This window comes from Anopheles gambiae, chromosome 2 (genome assembly GCF_943734735.2).
Source record: "Anopheles gambiae chromosome 2, idAnoGambNW_F1_1, whole genome shotgun sequence".
Taxonomy (NCBI): Eukaryota; Metazoa; Arthropoda; class Insecta; order Diptera; family Culicidae; genus Anopheles; species Anopheles gambiae.
The window spans coordinates 100886883-100907152 of record NC_064601.1 but is presented as its reverse complement, the minus strand read 5'-3'; the positions used below and the strand labels follow the sequence as shown (position 1 = coordinate 100907152).

General features: G+C 42.7%; 2 protein-coding genes across 4 annotated transcripts in view; both read right to left on the bottom strand.

The window, feature by feature from the left end:
• Nucleotides 1–19843, bottom strand: part of LOC1277055 (uncharacterized) — a 140047-nt gene extending 120204 nt beyond the window's left edge. For 2 of the 3 annotated variants that reach the window (XM_061650382.1, XM_061650385.1), the window contains exons 1-2: nucleotides 19499–19843; nucleotides 14906–15108 (exon numbers count right to left, since the gene is read on the bottom strand). The gene's annotated coding sequence lies outside the window, so the exon portion shown is untranslated. Of the gene's footprint in view, nucleotides 1–14905; nucleotides 15109–15727; nucleotides 19166–19498 lie in introns of those variants that run through there. The other variant, XM_061650384.1, reaches the window with a different exon arrangement.
• On the bottom strand, nucleotides 12025–13438 carry LOC1277050 (probable salivary secreted peptide). Its single transcript, XM_316478.5, has 2 exons — nucleotides 13171–13438; nucleotides 12025–13060 (listed from the first exon to the last, which is right to left on the bottom strand). The coding sequence occupies exons 1-2, from the start codon at nucleotides 13351–13353 to the stop codon at nucleotides 12884–12886; spliced, it is 360 nt and encodes a 119-aa protein (XP_316478.4). The 5' UTR covers nucleotides 13354–13438; the 3' UTR covers nucleotides 12025–12883.
• Nucleotides 19844–20270: the final 427 nt, after the last annotated feature.

The following is a 20270-nucleotide window of genomic DNA, read 5'->3' as shown; positions in this document are numbered from 1 at the left end:
GGGCAAACAGAACCTACACGGGGAGGTATTTTTGCTTTGCCAGCAAATGGAAAGTTTTTTGAGAAATGAGTGGAATGTCTTGAAGCGAACCATTTCGAAGGCAGGCGAAGAAAAATTATTTATTGGATTTGTTTTTCGCACCGCATTTTTTTTCTTTTCTGGTAAGGGTCTGGTAAAACTTTTAACCGAAAAGGTTCAAATTTACGTGCGTGGAGTTTCTGGTGGTTGTTGATAAATATGAAAGGTTTAATTTTTTGAAAGGCGAATATTAATACTTTTTCTTGAAAATCAAATGAAAATAAAAAAAATCACTTTTCCAATATTTAGTTTTAAAATTGTCAACATAGAACAAGGGCTGAAACGTAAACATTTTTAGAGAATTTTTATTCAATAATACAGCGACGATTTAAAGACTTTCCATGCTCCATTTGTCCTTGTCAAGTGTCAAAACGAATTCAGAAACATGCTGTGTGGGATAAAAATTAATAAACAATTTCAGCACATTTGTGATGTAAAAAAGTTTAAGAAAAACGGCACACAACACTACAGCACCACACAGTACTTCCCGTGTACCCATTCACGCATGAAATTGTTAGCTTTAAATACGTTAAATTCTGCCGGAAATCATCATCATCATCATCTTCATATTCACTGGCTGCGCTACACGAAGCAAGAAAGCGTGACAGCGAGGAAAAGACGTTGAAACATAAACCGCCCAAGGCCATCGGTAAAGCAGTGGGAAAGGAAAGGACACAGAAGACGTAGAAGAGCAGCATCACAAAAAAAAACTAACAAAATCGTTAAAGAATAACACGCCGAGCGAGGCTGCGGAATTAAAATTGGAAGCATGATTTTTTCCTCATTTTATTTTTCCTTCTTCCTTTGCACACACACACACACATACACAGAGATCCGTACGTGCGATCCAGCACAAAGGAAACTCGCCGCAAGAATAAATTCCTCCAACCACCGTTCGCCTCTTCCTCCATACTGTTTCCACATTTCCTCTGGTGTGTTATGTTAACGATTTTGCCTCTCGTTTTCTTATCATTGCTGTGCCCTGCCCATGGGGATGTTCGTTCGCTCTCGTCGTCGTCGTCGTCGTCGGTCGCTTGTTAGGCAAATTAAATACCGAAACACTTCCGACGTCGATCATCCTTTCCGTTCCACCGTGGGTTTTTCTCTCCGAGTTTTGTATCGTTTCAAATCCCAACAGGAATCTTTTCCCCATTTTCCATGCTTGCACTCACACCCAGAGCAGCTTATTAAATCCGAATGGAAAGATCTGCTTGTTTGTGAGTGGCTGTGTGTGTGCTCTTGTGCCTTCTTGTGGCATTGAAAAATTGTGTCACAGGAGTTTTTGCTTTTCACTTCCCCGATGCACTGACGGGGGGACGGCTGCATTCACAAACAACAGGCAAACATAAGCGGGGAGAGGAAAAGCTGACCCTGTTTTATGCAAGAACTTCATTCGTGGACTTCTTAGGAAAAAAAAACGGGGCACCACACGCCTGCGGGAAATTTGTTTCTTATTTCCTTTCGGTCCATTCCTTCCCTCCCATTCCGAAAAGCGAACGCAAAGTCAAATACTTGGAAGTATGAACATTTTTTGGCTTCCAGCACACAGTGTGCCGTGGAGTGGAATTTGGTTGAAAAGCAATGCGGCTCGTATACGCCTACTGTTCCACCGCGCACTGAAACAACCGGGTCCCCCCCCCCCCCCAGAAGGCGTGTGGATGAAGTGGAAAAAGGTGCGATAATTTTCATTCACCGCGCGGATGGTAGCCAAGGGAAACGGCTCGTAAAGCTGGCAACGACACTGCCGCGTGTCCGCATAGTCGTCCGCACTACACTCTCACTGTGTCGCTGTCGTTTCGATGGCTCATTGAAAAAGGCGGAACAGGAAATAATAGGACAGACACACACACACACACAGCGAGATGAAAAGCGGACGGAGAAGAGCGCGACTGTGTCATGCCACACTTTGTGCACGGTGTGCTTTTCCGCTCATCGTCAGCCCATTATCTCCAGAAGCCCAGCAAGAAGCGACCGTAAAGAATTCCTTTTTCGCTCCGGGAAGCATTGGTGTTGCGTGGTGGAAGCTTTTCCGAGGAGTGGAGAAAAAGCTTCGTTTAACGAATACCACCCGAACCCGGATGTTGACATGGGCCTGTGTGTGTGTGTGTAGTTGTGTGCCATCTTTTTTCTTTTATATCACTGCAGCGCCGAGCCCAACACTGTCCACCGGCCCGGTCTCTGGTGGCAAACTATGCGAACTGATAAAGAAATAGGAACAGAGACGGGTGTTATGATAAGCCTACAGGGTGGTTTCATCCTGCCACTGATGGGTCCGGAGAAAGCGAGAAGAGAAAAAAGAAAATGAAGTAATCTCTCTATTCCATTCGTTCGCTTTCGCTCCGTTCCATCACAGAGGAGGGAATCTTCTAGGGTTCGTGGAGTTCATTGAACAGGGAAACGAAGAAACACGAGCCCACCTCACCTTCCAGCTAAAAAATTCCATTCCCTTCTATCTCGCTTGTATCGCTGGTTTGCACTGATCCTGGCAAGTGATTGTGTGAGGGTACAAATCTATCCGCTTTTCCTCCGCTGGATTGAACCGGTTCGCAGCGATTGCAGTCAATCAAAGCGGGTTGGCACGGACGGGACGACCGGGGGTCCCCGGGATGGCACCGAAATCGATCGGTCAGCAGTGTCATCCTTCCACGGAGCCAGCATTCGCCAAATCCGGCGAGTGTAGGGAGTGAAAAATCGATACCAAAAATAGGCATTTCATTTTGCGGGACGCTGTATTCATACATTCTTTCGCTTCTTGCAGGGGGTTTTAGTTTTTCTTTTTCGCACAATGCTCCGTACATTTTGTAACCAGCAAACCAATCGCCAACCACAGTTCGTTGTGCTCGACCTCTTTTGTTTATTTTATTCCGTATGCTGTGGTATCGAATCAAAACGAGCTCGTTATAGAGTGATGTTTCGGGAGGAAACTGATGGAGATGGGAGGACTTTTGGATTAAGTTACCTCGACCGGATGGGTATTGATGGATCAGAAAGTTTTGCACTGTGGTGCTGGCTGGAATCGCCCATGTAGAATGAAGTTTAATGTATTTTGACAGCTAATCAATATGTGATTCGCTATGAACGGGTTTGACTCTTAATATTTGGGATGGATGATCAATCACGACTTTTTAAATTGGAAAGGCTAAATTGGTTGAAAATAATATTTTAAAAATAATAATTCAATTGGTAATGTAAGCCGACGTCTTTTGAGCAAAGACCATCACAAAAATATAAAACTCTGTAAAAAAACTAATTATGTACTGCTTCAAATGGTGTTATGAAACAATTTAAATCGCAAATGATTCTTTATCACTTTTTGATTATGTTTGGAGCAAGATTTGCCTTCAAAGGATCGTATCATCCAAGCAAATCTGCAAACTGAAAACCAAATTACTCAAAAAGGCAAAATTTATTCCGTTAACATTCAATTTATAAAGACAATCTACCTCAGTTTAACAAAATAGAGCAAACAAATTGAGAAACACAGTGCAAACACGATGTTCGATATTTAGTAAATTGATAATTAATCAAAATGTATGCATTCTTCAATAAAAGCTTCTCATTTTGATTACATATGCATTAAACCTTGCCATTAATCTTCCCCACTACTACGACTTATTGTAGTATCATCGTTTGCCGCGAGCAATTTAAATCAATTAGGTTTACTTTCGCGCCCCATCCATAAAATCCCTTTCCTTCGTCTTCATTACGACTGGCGAGCGGCAGACAATCGCTCACGAACCTGCAATTAAAACTCATTACGCTTGCAGCTTTCGGTCTGTAAACACAATCTCATCATTTCCTGATTCTTTTTTTTTTTGCAATCCCCTCCTTCATCATCCAGATTGAAATTGCTCCGCTTGTTGATTGTCAAGTCGCTGCTTACTGTACTGCAAAAGCAGCAACCCCTTAGCTAACGAGCAAACATACACACAGCACAGCACAGCTCCTACGACCTATAAACTGACCATCGTCAATGATGTAGTAAAAGGCAGCAAACGGCAGCAAAAATACCCAATGTTGGTATAATACCGCCGGGAGAGTATTGTGCCAGCAGGACACAAACGACTTGTGTTCCCCCTCGCCTCGTATCCGGAAAATGATGTTGTTGTTGCTGTTAGTTTTTTGTTCTGCTTCTTTAAGCAATCTTTGCTTCAACCGCAACAGCAACCATTCGCGTTCCAGTTTACGATGCCCGCAAAACGTTCATTTCTCCTTGACCCTCTGTGTCGCGATTTCTCCAGGGGAAAGGAATTGAATTTTCAGCACACGAAAAAATGTCACTGCATTCTCTTGCAAAAGAGGAATACACAACTAAAAAAGTTGTGTAGTTTGGTACGTGTTTACCGTGAATAAAGTTTAAAAAAAAGCGCTTGCTGCTGCAGCTTGCTTTACACCAATGCCATAATTAATTTCCCGTATCAAGTCAAACAGAGGTTTTTATTTAGTTTCAAGCAATGATGGTGTAGTTCGTTCTTGATTCGGGGATCATTTTCTGCAAACAGTGCTTTGTCAGCACACTAACGATAAACCGGAGCGGAATGTTACGGAATTTCCTGCTTATCCATAGCCAATTGCCCCTCTACTGAGGGTTGGGACAGCATCCTGCTCGCCACCCCGGGAATGGTGGGGCAGAAAAGGCGAAAGTTATGTCCCCTAAGCGCCATCGGAAAAAGGGTTCACTGCAGTTCCAGCCAGTGTTATGAGGGACGCGTTTCAGTGGGAGGCAAACAAAAAAAGGACGGCTAGTGGCTTTAGTTTTCGTGACAAACAGTCATAAACTAATCCGGAATATCTATCGGGCGAACGAGGGGAGTTGGGTTTGCGTCCCTGAACGCGCCCGTGTAAACAACGGAACCAGGCATTAAAGTACGATTTAACGATTGGGGACGATTGTGACAGGATAACGAAAATAAACATGTCGTAACTTGTATGTGAAGGAGAACAGCACAGGGAGTGCAGGGCAGGGAGCGTGGGCAAGCAAGAAAGGAAAAATAAGTCACAGACAGAAACTACTGAGAATGTGTTATACAACATGCAAACATTCACTTTTTTACTGTTTAATGTTAACCTAAAACAGAAATAGAAATATATTCTCTTATTGCATACATTTTGGCGTAGAACGTACTTTTATTGCATACCTTTAGGCGTAGCCAGGAAGGACGAATAAAATGGTTATTCGAATGAAATGATTATCATAAATAAAGCTTTACTACATACATTTCAATTTCAAACATAGCGTAAGGAATGGAAGTTGCTGAAAAAATCTGGTAAATATGTCTATAATAAGCTCCAGACTATTTAAAATTATAAATAACAGTCCTGAAAGCTGATAAAATAATGTTAAAAAACAGTTTCTTGCAGTCTGTCTGTATTCAACAGAACAGAACGGTAATTATGTTAGCCACAGAAAGTGACGCCTTCGTCTCCATTAATTTTCTTTCCATTATTCTGTGTAAAGAAAATTATACTGCATCGGAACACAGCAGTAGCAAAAGTAAAAAAAATAAAAACGCCAACCGCTCAAAAACATTCCAAATATTCAGTACAAACGCAAAAATATAATTGCAAACTGATCCATATTTGACGTGCCCCCGGCGTGGCGTGCACACCACCCACGCAGCGCCACTTTAGTACCGTTTCCGTACATTCCCCGTGCGGCACATTCCTTTCTTTTATCGATATTGAGCCCCCGCCCCCGCAGGGGAACCATTTTCAATCAGACCCGGCACGGTAATGAACCGTGGGCGCTGTTGTGTTTTCTTGCCACCCCGTCCCCAAAAAAGGGGGCGGAATGTAGCAGGAATTTTGCCATTTGTGCGCCACCGTCTCCGTGCCCCGCCTGACAATTTTCAAAGGCTTTCAAACGGTACGGAATGATGCTAGGAATAATAGGTTCGGTTTTGGAGCGTTCCTGCGCTGGAGAATGCAAACGATTTTTTGTTCGAGTTTTTTTTTTTCCCCACTCCCACCATCTGGGGGAGATCGTGTCAAAATGATGGTGAACGAATTATGAGCGCGGTCCATAGCGCGGGAAGAAAGCGCGTCCTTCCACGGAAGGAAGATTTATTGCTTCCAAAATGTGGATGACTGGTCACGAGCGTATTTTTTTGAGGTTTTTTTGTATGTGTTTTATATGTTTGCAAAAAAACATCACAGAAATGAACGAAAAAGAGTACCACATCGTGTCCTTCACAGCAAAAAAAAAAACGGAAAGCTGCACACACACACACACACACACACACACACACACACACACAAAGAGAAGCATGTTTGAGCCGCCTTCGGCAGGCTTCAGGAGGTTTATTTTCCGCTAAGGCTTCAGCTTTCGATGACTCGACGGTTTTGCCGAATCATCGCAACGGTCATTCGTTTAACATTTCGGTTCACTACCAACGGGCAAGAGCGAAGCCTATCTGCCGCAACATTTTGAACAGGAAGTAACAAACTTCCTCCACTCGAGATCCTCCGAAACCCGGGGACGGTCAGCACTTGATTGAAACGGATTGAGCCGCTCATCGAAAACAAGCACGCAGATGGATGATGAAATTGAACGATAAGTCCACAATTTGTGCCACCGGATATTGACCGGATAAGGGTAGCGGCACATTGTCACCGTTTATCGTGTCCCTGTTCTGCTGTGCTCTCCTCGCCTGGTCGAGAATATTCGTGACATTTGTTTGATCAAAAACATTGCTATTTCAATTTCAGTAGTTGGTAGATTCCACGAAATTTGAAAAGTACAAATTAAAGTATTGCAAAGCCATTTATTTGATCCTTTAAAAATTTAATACATTTAAAGTTATTAAACCATTGTTGAATAAAGCAATAATGTGCTTCAGTTTGCCTAACTTTAGGCGTTTCATGTTTCTTTCTACCTAATGGTACCTATAGAGCAAACATTAAAGTGCAATATGGGCATTTCAGATACTTTTAGATCGATCCTAACATAAATAATGCTTTATGATGTCATTCTTCAATAATTTAACGAAACGACGGAACAAGAAAACAAGTAAATTTTAATGTAATTATGAAAAAAGTCATTTTACTGGAAATTAAATCTCATATATCAATTTAATAACAAATAAATACAACCATAAAGTCAAAATATCATTTTTACTTCCATTTTCCCTCCAATTACTGCTATAGCTGCCATTTACAACAGTGCTGTGGTTATTAAAAAAATCTCCAAGTATACTTCCCTTTCCAATTAAAATCCTTTCAGCGCACATCGAGCAGTCCACTCGTCCGTAATGACATTTTCAAACGCACTTCAATTCCCACGGTATATGAATATTGTGTCCCGGGCGCAGCCTAACCACAGCACCAAAAAGTGTATTTTTCACTCCACAAAAATGCAACAGAAAGGGCCAAGCTTTCAAACTCTTCAAAAACGCATTCCAATACACCCGGCGACGGGCAGTCAATCATGTGCGTGCGTGTGGCATTTCGTTTATTTTTATTTTCCATATCTCGCATCGTTTCGCTCTCACTGCTTCCGCCAAAAAACAATCAAACCCTGACAGCTGGCACGCGGAATGATGTACATTCCGAGTGGAATATGAAAGTTTTGCAGTTCGATTTTTCTCCTCCAACCTCCAACACCGCCAGCGACTATGGCGAAAGGACACGCCAAGGACATTTTCGGATGTCCCAGAGCAGCTGCCCAGCAGCACCGCAGGGTCGTGTGAGCGGTGAGTTGGCCGAAGTCCTCACGAGCAGAGAAAACAATTTATGTTCTGAATATTTCTGCCCCGCCAGGGGATTCACTTCGCTTGTGCGGTGAAAGGCGGACGGTGAGCCAACATTGGGACGTTGGGTTCGTTTGGACTGCAACTCGAGCCGAACGGCAAACAGCTACAGTCTCTGAAATGGCATTTGTTCTGCAGGAAAAGGGCAACAATCAGTAATGCAAAAAAGAAAGAAAGAAAGCGAAACGAGGAGAGAACGCAGCCGTCCAAACCCTAGACAGCGCTCATACCAAACATAGCCATCATTCTAAACGAGCGCTTTACGTTTTGGGGGCGGTTTGCATGTGGAAAGTATGAAGATTACAGTTGTTCCGAAGTCGCCGGGCAGCTGGCTGGTGGGATGGAAGCTGCTGAATACAATAAATATTCGTCTGAGTAATGAGTGGAATGCTTCTCCCGAGCGACGTCATACGCCCGCGCGAACCAAAACGGCAATGCAAAAGCCAGGGAGCATACACTTTACATTTTTCCCGCTACTGACATATGAAACCGAAAATAAAAACAACACAACAACGACACACTGCTTGCTCGCATCTTCGCAAGGACTTCGCATTCTTCGACCCGTTGCATAAGCAGTGCGTGGAAGACACACTTTTCACCTTCGGGCAACACAAATAGCAGCTTCGTTCGTTCCTTTAGGAGCCGACGACAGGGGCAGGGCTCAAAATTCCCACGGTTATTTTCACCGGCAGAGCAAAGCAGCAAACATAAAAAAGAATCTCCCAAGCAACCGACACCGTCATACGGATGACACGATGGCACAGGACGATTCGAGCCGCCTACACGCGGGAGCAGGGCATTTTGTTCGCCCGCAAGCTGCGTGTGGGCACAGTGTGCTCCGATCTTCCAAAAAATACGATACACTCGCAAGGTGGTTCGTGGGAAAACCGTAACTGAAACACAAATTTAATCGAATATCATACCACGTTGGGGGAGGGAAGGGACATCTCCAGCGGGTATTAAGATGCAGATAGCGAATGCTTGGTGCCGTGTTGTGTGTGAAAGTAAAATGCGCCCACACGCACGTCCTAGCACACTTGGGGATGCTGGTGCTGTCAAATGTCATCAGGTTACGTTCGGGTTGGTGGGAAGGCACTTTCGATAGCACCGAACGATATGCAGATATGATGTGGGTTGGCAATGCTGGCGATGCTTCAGACAAGAAACGGTTGTTATGGAGTTTTTAGCTGTCGGAGAAGCCGTGTTTAGTCGACTCGGTGTAATCGTTGCTGAGCAGCAAAACAGAGTTGTGTTATCAAAATGAATGAATAATAGAAACTCTAGTCTAGAAAATGTAGTCCGTTGAATCGAGTTCATGTCCCATTTGGGAGCTTACCGGTGTCCCGCAAGGCAGTAATTTAGGACCTCTTATATTTTTTATATTTATTAATGATTTAACGTATTGTGTGCCGTTTAATGTATGCTGACGACGTCAAACTCTTTTTACCGGTTAAGAGTCCTAACGATTGCATCATCCTTCAAAATATTATAAATGGGTTTGGTACTTGTCAAAAAAATGATCTAGAGTTAGTCCTTGATAAATGTTTCATTATTACGTTTCATAGACTAAAAAAACGATCAAGTATAATTATTCGTTGTTAGGCAGTGTGTTCGATTGTCGCCATGAAGTCTGTCATCTAGGTGTTACACTAGACTCTACATATTGACATATTACATATTGACAACACTGTTAACAAGGCATACAAGATGCTAGGTTTTATTTTTCGACAGTTCCGTGAATTTAATGATGTCTTATGTCTTAAGTCGCTGTTTACTGGTCTGGTGCGCTTGCGCGTGGAGTATTGCTCAATTCTTTGGTTGCCGAATTGCACTACGCTGATTAACAGAATAGAGGCAATACAACGGAAGTTTACAAGACTTGCTTTAAAATGCGACCAATTCAGAGGACTTACAACCATGCCAAATTATCGCTCGCGTTGCCTTCTGCTTGGCCTATAGACGCTCGACCACCAATACCAATGTGTATTTGTAGCCAAAATATTAAAAAACGAATTAGACGCCCCTTATTAACTAGAGATGATCAATATCTACGCGCCAACGAGACCTCTTCGCTCTCGTTACTTACTTGTCGGCGAGAACAGGCGTATCTTATATGGATACAACGAACCGTTACTAGCTATGACAAGGCAATTCAATACATGGTTCCATCACTTTGATTTTAATTTAACGACCAACGCATTTAAAGAAATATTTTATTAATCTTCAATTTTGGCGACACTGGATCAAGGGAGATGTTAGGGGAATAATTTTGGACTTAGGTGTAGGATAGGTTTTAAGTACTAAACTTGTCACAGCCTCAAGAGTGCAAGACACATATGTTGGTAAATAAATAAATAAATAAATAAATAAAATGCCCGTCATGGGTTCAAGCCCCGAATGGCCCGCGCCGTCATACGCAGGACTGACTATCCTGCTATGGGGGGAATCTATAAGTCGAAACCGAAAGACAAGCCCACAAGTAGTGGTACAGGCAGGCATTGACCGACAACGGTTGTTGAGCCAAAAAGAACAAGATTAACACTCGCTTTGCGGTCTTGGCCTGTCTCAGAAGTGTCCGAAACCGCTCACGGTTTGCAATGGGATGGGATCCGAAGCCCCTCGAGGGATAATATAGGCTCTCCCATCCAACTCCTATTCCGACGCGTCCTCGGCGTGCAGATTGGTAACGTGTGCCACCACATATCCAAGCTTGGGTACACGGGCTTGACCCAACCCCTTGGGCGGATGGTGGCACACGGCAAACCAGGAAGGGGGTGGGTAACCCGGGAAACAGGGTGCCTGAACGTCGGGGGGGCAACACGACGCGACACGACAAAACGGTCACGTGGGCGCGGGACCAGTCACCCAGTCCCATGTATTACCAGACTACGGAAAGTACCAGGAATCATCGAAACATTTTTGGGCAAACATACTGAAAAAATCTCTCAAAGGTATGCTTTTTTAATCAAAAATACAACTGACTTTGTTAACGCCTAAATTGCTGCAATTTCCTACACACAAACTATTTGAACTAAAAAATCGAAAAGTCTAATAATCCCACATCTTCAATTACAAAGCTATGTGCTTTCGCTCAAAAGCTTCTTTTGCTTTAGAAAGCTGTTTGCAATCAACAAGCAATTAAACAACTGTAAAAAAAACTTATTTTTACTTAACCCTTTCAAAAAACTCCTTAGCAAATGTTCAAGTATAACAGTTTTGTTATTCCTCACTGCAAGACGATTAGTGATTCAAGAGCGATGGAAAGCTGCTGTGATTCATTCTTTGCAGCAAATCAGCGTATCGAATCCATCAATCCAATATTAATAAATAGAACTCAGACGCTTCTCGGGCCGTTCACATTCAAGAAAAGCCGTAAGCGTACCATAGGCAACAGACAGATAACGATCGAGCAAAAAAAATAGGACCTAAAGCTTAGGTAAAGGATGTGTATCCTTCTTTCTTCCCCCCCTTTGGCAACACACATCCTTCTCTTTATTATCGCATCACTCCTAAAGCCGAAAAATATTGAACTAAACGGTGTGAGAGCGGCCGTAGTGCAAAAACCATACCAAAGACAGTGATGCAAAAGTAATGAAAGCAGAAAAACTGGAAGCCTTTTTTGAGATTGGCTTAGCACCCGTCCTCTCCCACTGGTGTGAAGACAGCTTTCTGCTCTCATCCCTTAGAACAGCGCACAAAGCGTAATGCATCTAGCGTGGCAAAGACGCGCAACTCTTGCGTGAGAAAAACAATAACTCTTTTTGCTCCAATCCTTCAAGCAGTCGAGCGGAAATTGATTTATGCTCACATATGTGTGTGAGCTGTGCTAAAGGAGCCCAAGGGGAAGGTGTTGGAAACCGAATGGGTTGGTTTTCAATTTTCCATTTCCTGCCCCCCAGTGGCGTTTTGCTTCCGGTTTCCTTGGCCGCACAATTATTTTCCCATTTGTCTTCCGATTGCTTGCGAAAAGTTTCAGCTCTCTCTCGTTCGGTGAGAACATTTGACAGCATCACTGTGGCCTTTTGCCGGTAGCATTGATTCCGCTGCCGGAAAGTTACTTTACGAACAGACGATTTCAACGTTTGCACATTTTGAAACCCTTCCCGCCTTGGGATGCATGTTTGGTGATTTGCCCTTTGTTTCTCAACGCAAAGCTGTTCAGATGCTTAAGTGGAATGCAATAAAATAACAACAAAAATTGGAGCTCACTCGCCACTAAAGCAGTGGTTCGAGTCGGAAAAGTGGAAAAGAACATATAACTTTTTTATTGTATTTATGGTTTGCATTTGAATGAAATATGATGTTTTATGCATCGAATGAAAGTTTATTGAACTCCGCATTGGATAAACATAATTTCACGTGAAATTACACTCTTTTATGTTTTTTTATTATAACTTCCCCATTTTTCCACGATCATTTACGTGAAATTATCGTAAAATTACTAGGGACAGTAAAAACAAAGATTATGTTTATACGAAATGATATTTGTTCTTTAGGGAATACAATAATTTTGCGTTTTGTGCATAAAACATAATATTTTAAAGAAATAGGAGAAAATTGTAGAGGGAAAAAACAAATTTTCACGCTACCTATTTTCTCACATTAAGAGCCTTAAGGTGTAAAAATAGGTAGTGTGAGAATAAATTTAACATTGTTTGTCGTTGTTTTTCATAAACATTCTGCAATATTATGTTTTATGCACAAAACGCAAGATTATTTTATTCCCTAACGGACAAATATCATCTCGTATAAACATAATCTTTATTTTTACTGTCCCTAGTAATTTTACGATAATTTCACGTAAATGATCGTGGAAAAATGGGGAAGTTATAATAAAAAACATAAAAGAGTGTAATTTCACGGGAAATTATGTTTATCCAATGCGGAGTTCAATAAACTTTCATTCGATGCATGAAACCTCGTATTTCAGTTTGATTTGATAGAAATACAAAAAAATAACTCTAAACTTTTGTTTCCACTATCACGCTAACTATAAACACTGCTTCACGCGTGGAGAGGCTGAAACTCAGTTTCGTGCCTTTTATTCTCTTACAGCGTTACTTTCCGTAAATCTCGATCGTAAAGTTAAACCGCTGGTACGGTTTGGAGGTAAGTTTCAGCGTCACATTCGATTGGTTCACTCCACCGGAAACGATTCCCGCAAAGCCACCTTTGCCGCCCGGCACGTTATCACGGGTGAAGATAGCCGTAATGTTCGGTGGCCGGTACGCTCCCTGTGGGTAGAGTAAAGCACACAAACGGTTTAAGTTGTCAACTGCACGATGGAAACGATTGCTTCTTTTTTTTTTTTCTTTTGGGCAGATTTGCTTCACACGCTACGTACCGCAGCAGGAAGATAGCGATAGATGCTGCTCTTCTCCGGCACTGGCAGCGAGTTGTTCACGACCACGGCATAATCGAGCAGACGATCTCCAGACACTCGGCGACCCCACTGGCGACTATCGCCATAAATCAGCACCACCGAAACGCTAAGAACAATCACCAAACAACACGTGAGCGCTTTCATTTTGAGCGGATAAGTGCAACGCTACTACAACTGACACAAGACGCAACTTTCCGTTGTCTCTATTAGCAGCTAATGAGAGTCTAGCCGCCAGTGAAGCGGGTCTTCCTCATTTTATACCCCGAGAGCCGCTACGCTTATCAATCAACCCGTCACACAAACGTTACAATTATCAAAGCCACTTCAGGATGATTCATGCACGGCAAGCAACACTTCAAAACAGACCGCTGATGCTGACATAAAAAAAATCATTGGCAGTTACTTCAGCCTGTCCAGCGGCCCTCAATCGCCTCTCCAATCAATTGGGGACAGGCAGAGGGGGGATGCATCGGTGGAAGGACTACGCTTGAGTGTTGTTTGTTCGCTTTTACTCATTCAACACCGGGTAGAGTGTGCTGCAACACACTCACATACACGTCTTAGCTGAATAAACGATGAGAAACTGGTCACTTGCTCGGGCTCGTTCTACAGCGCATTGGCCACCAACGTTCGGAAAGCAAGCGGGTTTGCGAAGAGTGAGGCTAGCAAACATATGTACACCTTACAATGTAATCACACACACACAATGAGCAGTTTTCTCTGTTTCCCACACTCTCGCTCTCGTTGCACGTGGTAGAAGCTAGACCGATATTGAAATATTCAACAAGTTTTCTTCCGTGAACATTGCCAATGAACGTTGTTCGGTGGACAGCACAGCGTTCAAAGCCAATGTATTGATGAATAAGTAAGATAAATGGACTGTTTTACAGAAGAGTACGCTATCTCACATTGATTTAAGCCACCCTTTCGCTTTAAGAATCTTGCATTCAAGATACAAATATTTAATCTGTTGATATATTCTTGTTTATATAAAGCTAGGATGATGTCGCACATGTTTTTTTTTTTTCAAAAACGTATGAATCTCAAAAACGGCTCCATTCGAAGGACCACAGCTAAGAATGGGGCTCATCACGATTCTAGTCAGACTATTGTATGGAGTTTGACAGTTGGAGGCTCAAATCATGTAAACACTCCATACAAAACCACACACAAAACTAGCCTGCAATTTTCAGTCTAGATTATTCTAGCCACAAAGCTAGAATTAGATTCGAGTACCTGCTCGAAAAATGGCAAAACAAGGAGGTGTTTACATTTATCCCAAGGTGCATTAAAGAGATCTGGTGATGGAATACAGAATCAAAGTTTATGCAGTCCAGGTGGTCTTTTTATAACCAAATTTGAATATCACTTTTTGACAGGATGGGTGAAAACTTTTGTTCAAACAAGCTTTCTGGAGGCTTGACGAATACACAAAACGCTCTTAAAATCTTAATTCAGAAACAGAAGCGATAAAAATCAGCCATCTAAATGCATACACCTTGGGATAAGCCCACCTGTATATTATACCGACTTAGATAGCTGCTCGAAACCTGCTATACATTGCAAACAGCGGACAGGCTGAAATTTCAACTAAAAACGGAAAGGGTCCCAATACCCGAAATTAACTAAATGTAATGTTTGTTCCATATATAAAGTATGTAAAACTAATGAAGTAATAAAAAATACAACAACTTACCTCAAGTTAAACCGAGCAAGCTTCTCACATTAAGCACCTTTTCCAGCACTGTGTTTACACTTTTCAATTATTTTTTCGTTCACAACATACACTTTGAACTATTTATTTTTCTATTTTGATTTTAACACATTTAGTAATCACACTATTCCTATTCTGGATTAACTTTTCACTCATTCGCCTCTAGCACATAGACACACGCACACCTATAAAAATATATATAACAATCAAGAAAAAAAATGTTTTAAATTTTACAACTTCACAAACATTGCAATTGGTCGTACCTCACTTGCGACTGCAGTCATGTATATGTCAAACAAAAAGATATGTTTCGTAATTATAAAATGATTAGTTTATGCCTAATAAATCGCGTCATTAATTAGAATTACTTTACACTCTCCACAGACAGAGTGCTGCTTTGTCAGCGTTCCATATTCGGTTCGCATACTTCCTACACCAATAACAATAGAATCACGAATGATGTAAATTTAATAGCATAATCCAATCACGGTACATCATCATGTTGTTTCCATCGACACACAAAAGCAGTAAAGCAGCACTACGGGCCGTCGATCCTTCTGCCACGTAGTGCGGCGCGTTTTCCGGCACCACGTAGCAAATCGATTATTCCGCCAAGCTTAAGCCGGAACGGCAAATCATAATGACAAAAGTGAATGGAAAGAAAATTTGGTCACATGCCTAGCCCATGCACCGGCGGTACGCACACAAGCAAAGCGCGTAACTAATATTCGAGCAGCCGAACGAAAAAAAAAAGTGCGATGAAAAGCGCGAGCATGAGGAAAAGTGGCACAGAAAAAGGCACACCTCAAAATCCGTGGTGGTGGTGGAAAATTCCTGCTCAACGAAGTAACTGCCTGCGTCGCTACCCGGAGGAGGAGAACCTGGAGGAGAACCCGAAGGAACGCTGCTGCTGCTGCTGCTGCTGCTTTAAGACATCATTACTTATGCTACTGATTTATGCTAATTAGCTTAAGCTTCCGTCCCCGTCCACCAAATGAAGTGCAGATCGGGACGGAGACCGACTTGCTGGGGCTTCCACGAGCCGTTTCGGATGAGTGAAAGCATACTTATATTAAATTGTCAATTACTATCCCGCTGGTACGGGACGGGACGGTTTGCCTTTGCTTATTGATTTTATACCCAGCAATGTGAGGGAAATTGGGAATTCAAAAATAAATGTGTTGGTTGTGTTAAAAGCATGACATCAAAAATTTAATACACACTACAATACATCTATATTTAAAAAATGAGAACTGTATTATGTTTTTTTTAATATTTTCGTAAACTTTGTCTATTGTCTATAGACTTAATTGGCTATGTGATGGTTATAAGTACACATTAACTTACATCACAATTAAGGACCATTTAACCTGCCTGGTTATCAATAATCTTTCTGCCTTTGGGGTGTCTGTAATTACCACGATCATAATTATATGCTTTTTAAATGTATCTTTTTGATTTTCCCTTGATATAATTGCATCGTTGCATGCGCGCGTGATTGAAAGTCTTATGAAAGATGAATTTTAAATAAAAAATACATATGCAAATTCCATTGCATCCAGCAGCACTGGAAGAGCAATATTCATCGACAGGGCAAACATTAATTAGTTCGAGCATTTTTGTCCATACAATTACATACCATATTGTGTGTTCTTGTATGTGCCCATCGATGCGTTAATAAGTCTGTAAATTACTACTTTTATTTGATTTTACCCCCAATTGTAATTATCTTTACATTTCGTTGACAAAAGTAATAGCAATCCAAAAGTTGTTAGCAGTTTTAGCCGGTAACTAGTAGACAATTTCCATAATTATTAAACCCTCATAAGCTATATTTTTTGTTGCAAAAAAAGATTGTGAAGCGAGAAATAAAAATACTATTTTCTCCCCTTCAACACACACGAGGAGGAAAAAATGGTCCAAACACATTACAACGCAACGCAGGAAAGTAGAAACGTCAGCGCCGGCACAAGCATACCGCTGCAAAAGGGACAACTTGGCCAGACCGTTTCTCATTTACTTGATGCAAAAACGGTTAAGTGAGTGTGTGTGTGTGTGTGTGTGTTGTGTGCTGCAGCAGTTTGGGTTACACCGATGCAATCACACTGTTCCGGAGTCTCTAACTTTTCCGGTGGTTGCTCGTTTTTTGCTTGCCCACTCGCTCTATTCCTCTCTGTCTATGCACCGTTTCCTCCAGAGACTCATTAGTGTGTTGGAATTATTACTTTCGCTACGGTTGTGCATTTTTTGCCGTTTTTATGTTCCTCCCTGCAAATGGACGGAGAATAGGGAGTGAAGATAGATTAAATATTATTTGTTTTCTCTCCCTTTGCTCAAGCAATCATTGCTGCCGTTTACTTTTGCTTATAAAATGGGAAAATAGCACAAAACATAGCGGAAGCGGAGGAAAATAAATCCCCTGCAACAGAAGCAACTGCAGCTCGGCAGGACGCATTCGGTACCTAATTTCATTACATTTTGCATGAAAAATCACATCCAATTCCACACAGCACACAGGATGAGTGGCATGAGTGGCTGTAAAGTGTGGAAAGGTTACAAAAACACACACACACACACACACACACACATCCCAGGGAAATTCATTCTCTTTCCGCCACCAGAGGGAAGCCCCACCAAACCCTCGCTGTGATCATCAATCATAATCACAGCAAGGCGCATATGGCTGTGCTCGCAAATGCTGATGGAAAACTTTCTCTGAATTCTCATTCCCATACACACACAGGCACAGGCACACAGATACAGCACAACTAGAAACGAACGTGGTTTCGCATAGGCGCTGCTAGCGCTGGCCGTAGGTACCAGCACAGTACCGTCCTTCTGGCACCGCGAACATGAACCTTCGTCAGTTTTTGAAACCACTTAATGACACTTTTGAAAAATTGTGCCTCACATAACCGTACCATCGCAACGAACGAAGTGTAGAAAGCAAAAAAACACACAACTCCGTATCACGGCGGCTAGACTTAACTTTTGGTTCGTTTTATTAAAGAAAAGGATCATATTTGCATAACCGTATCAGCTAAAAGGATCGTTTTTTTTTTTGTTCCATCAACTCGCAGCTCTCTGCAGCAGCATGCAGGACGGTGGCAATGCTTGCACAGTCATTTCCACCCGGGCAGGCAGCTCTGCCAAGCGAAAAATCCGCAAAAATTGGTGTCCAGTTTTGTTTGTTTCTCTACGTTTCGTAAAGGGCGCCCACACGGGCAGAGACGCAGCGTGACGACACACCGGATACCGGATGCAGATTCTCGCCCTGCAAACTGTGCAAGCCGCTATCGCACTCGACTACTTTTCCACTGGGCAGAACTGGGGGTGGAGGAGGCGAAAACGGAGAAGTCATCGTAAATTGCTCTACTTTACTCCCAATTCCACGGCACGGCACGGGGAAGTATGTTTGCATGCATTTTTAAAATGCAGTTCACAACCGTCATCCTCGCTCGGTTTCTCTTTCTCTCTCTCTCTCTCTCCTTCTCTCTCTGCTACATACAGTATTTCTCCCCTGTTGTGGCCCGGTTTTCCGATGTATTGCGGGAACGAGTTCAAGGTCACGTCCGTTTCACAACAAAAACGATTCGCATGTCGGCGGCATTGGCACGGATCGGTTCCCAGGCACAACGCACACACATACACACGGGCACACATACACACACTAACACATTGCGTCCCAATTGGGGTGGAAAAAGACAGCCTCACAAACATATGGACCGTACTCTGTGCTACCGTTTTGGGCTGACCTTGATGGCCGTGATGGGAGATATGATTTTGATTTTAAAAATTAAACTAATCTCTTTACAACGCATTTTAATTAAATATTGCACTTTCATTTCAGTGTCTCAAAAAAAAAAACTTATAATTAAAATGGAAAGATATTGTGTTCCTTTCTGCCTAGCAGTGGAGCAGTGGAAATGTTTGACGTAACTGCATGATTCGCCTCTTCTCGTCATAACTCGTCAGCTGTCAATCGCAGCACAGGGAACGGTGTTACGTTTTTCCATCCCGCTGTGTGTGTGTGTGTGTTTGGGTGATATGTTTTTGCTTCTATTGCGTCACTTCTCTCTTTTCGCAACGGCACAGGACACACACACACGCACGTTATCATTTTCACAAACACAGCACAGGGTGATCCGAAAACAGCGCACACAAACACACCCACCGATGGGGCCCAGTGGGAGATACTGGAAAGATAAACACAACACCCACTCTGTTTGTGCTTTTCTTCTCACATCGTTGCATAAAAATATACACAAACGAACACACACTGGCAGTAGATTCAGAAATAGATTGAAGAAGGGCTTTATTTCTATGGTTGATTCTATGCTAAATTTAAGGGTATTTTTCCCATTCAGAAACAGTAAACAAGAAAGGTTTGACCTTTCCATAAGTCTTAGCCAAGAGTATCGCAATGCGTAGAAAAACTTCCTTTGAAGAAGATGGAGACGCATCCCACCAGGCGTCTCCATTTGTGTGTTAAGCCATTCATATCAAACACTGGGCGGGAAAACCTGAGCAGTAAATTGGCAAAACCATATCAGTTAATTACAGAATTTAACCTACGATTCACTCTTCATTCTGCGTGTCTGGGAGAAAATAAAACACTTCCACACTGTTGTTCACAACGCTTGCAAGCTGGTAAATTAAGCGTTACTTTGCACTTTGGAGAAACACACGAATAGCACACGAGTGCACCACCCGCATCTAACGGGGGGTTTGCCGCACGTAACGGATCACTAGAGAGAGAGAGAGAGAGCGGGGAGGAGGGGGCCGGGCGGTGATGCTCAGATCCTTCTCTTTCCGTCGGCGGTACACCACCAGGATGCCAATTTGCCACCGTAGCGACGAAAAAGTGTAATCCAACGAACCCGCACCAAATCTACATCTCGACTGAATGGACTGAACAGCCAACGGCCGTTGCCAGCCTCACGAGCTTCGAAAGAGAGAGAGAGAGAGCGATAAAGAGTCATCGTGCGGCTTCGTATGAGTATCCTTTTCGTGCGTCGAGCACCAGCTGGTCGAAAATGAAGGCAGAGAAAGCGCGATGCGAGAGAGTGAGTGGTTTGTATCACGTGAGCTTCGGTGAACAGTTTGCTCCCGCATTTGACTATCACACAAGCCCGAGTACAAAGTGGGAAACAAACATGGCACCAGCCCTACACACACACATACATACATCCACACACGCACGCACAGCTCTCTCGCTCTCCTATTGATCACGTTGGTCACGTGTGCAATCGTCACAACATAATGCTGCGTGGGTGTCAACAAACAATGGTGCGAGAGGCAGCCGTGCGCTGCGAGAATGCAAGAGAGAGCCCGACCCGTTTGGAGC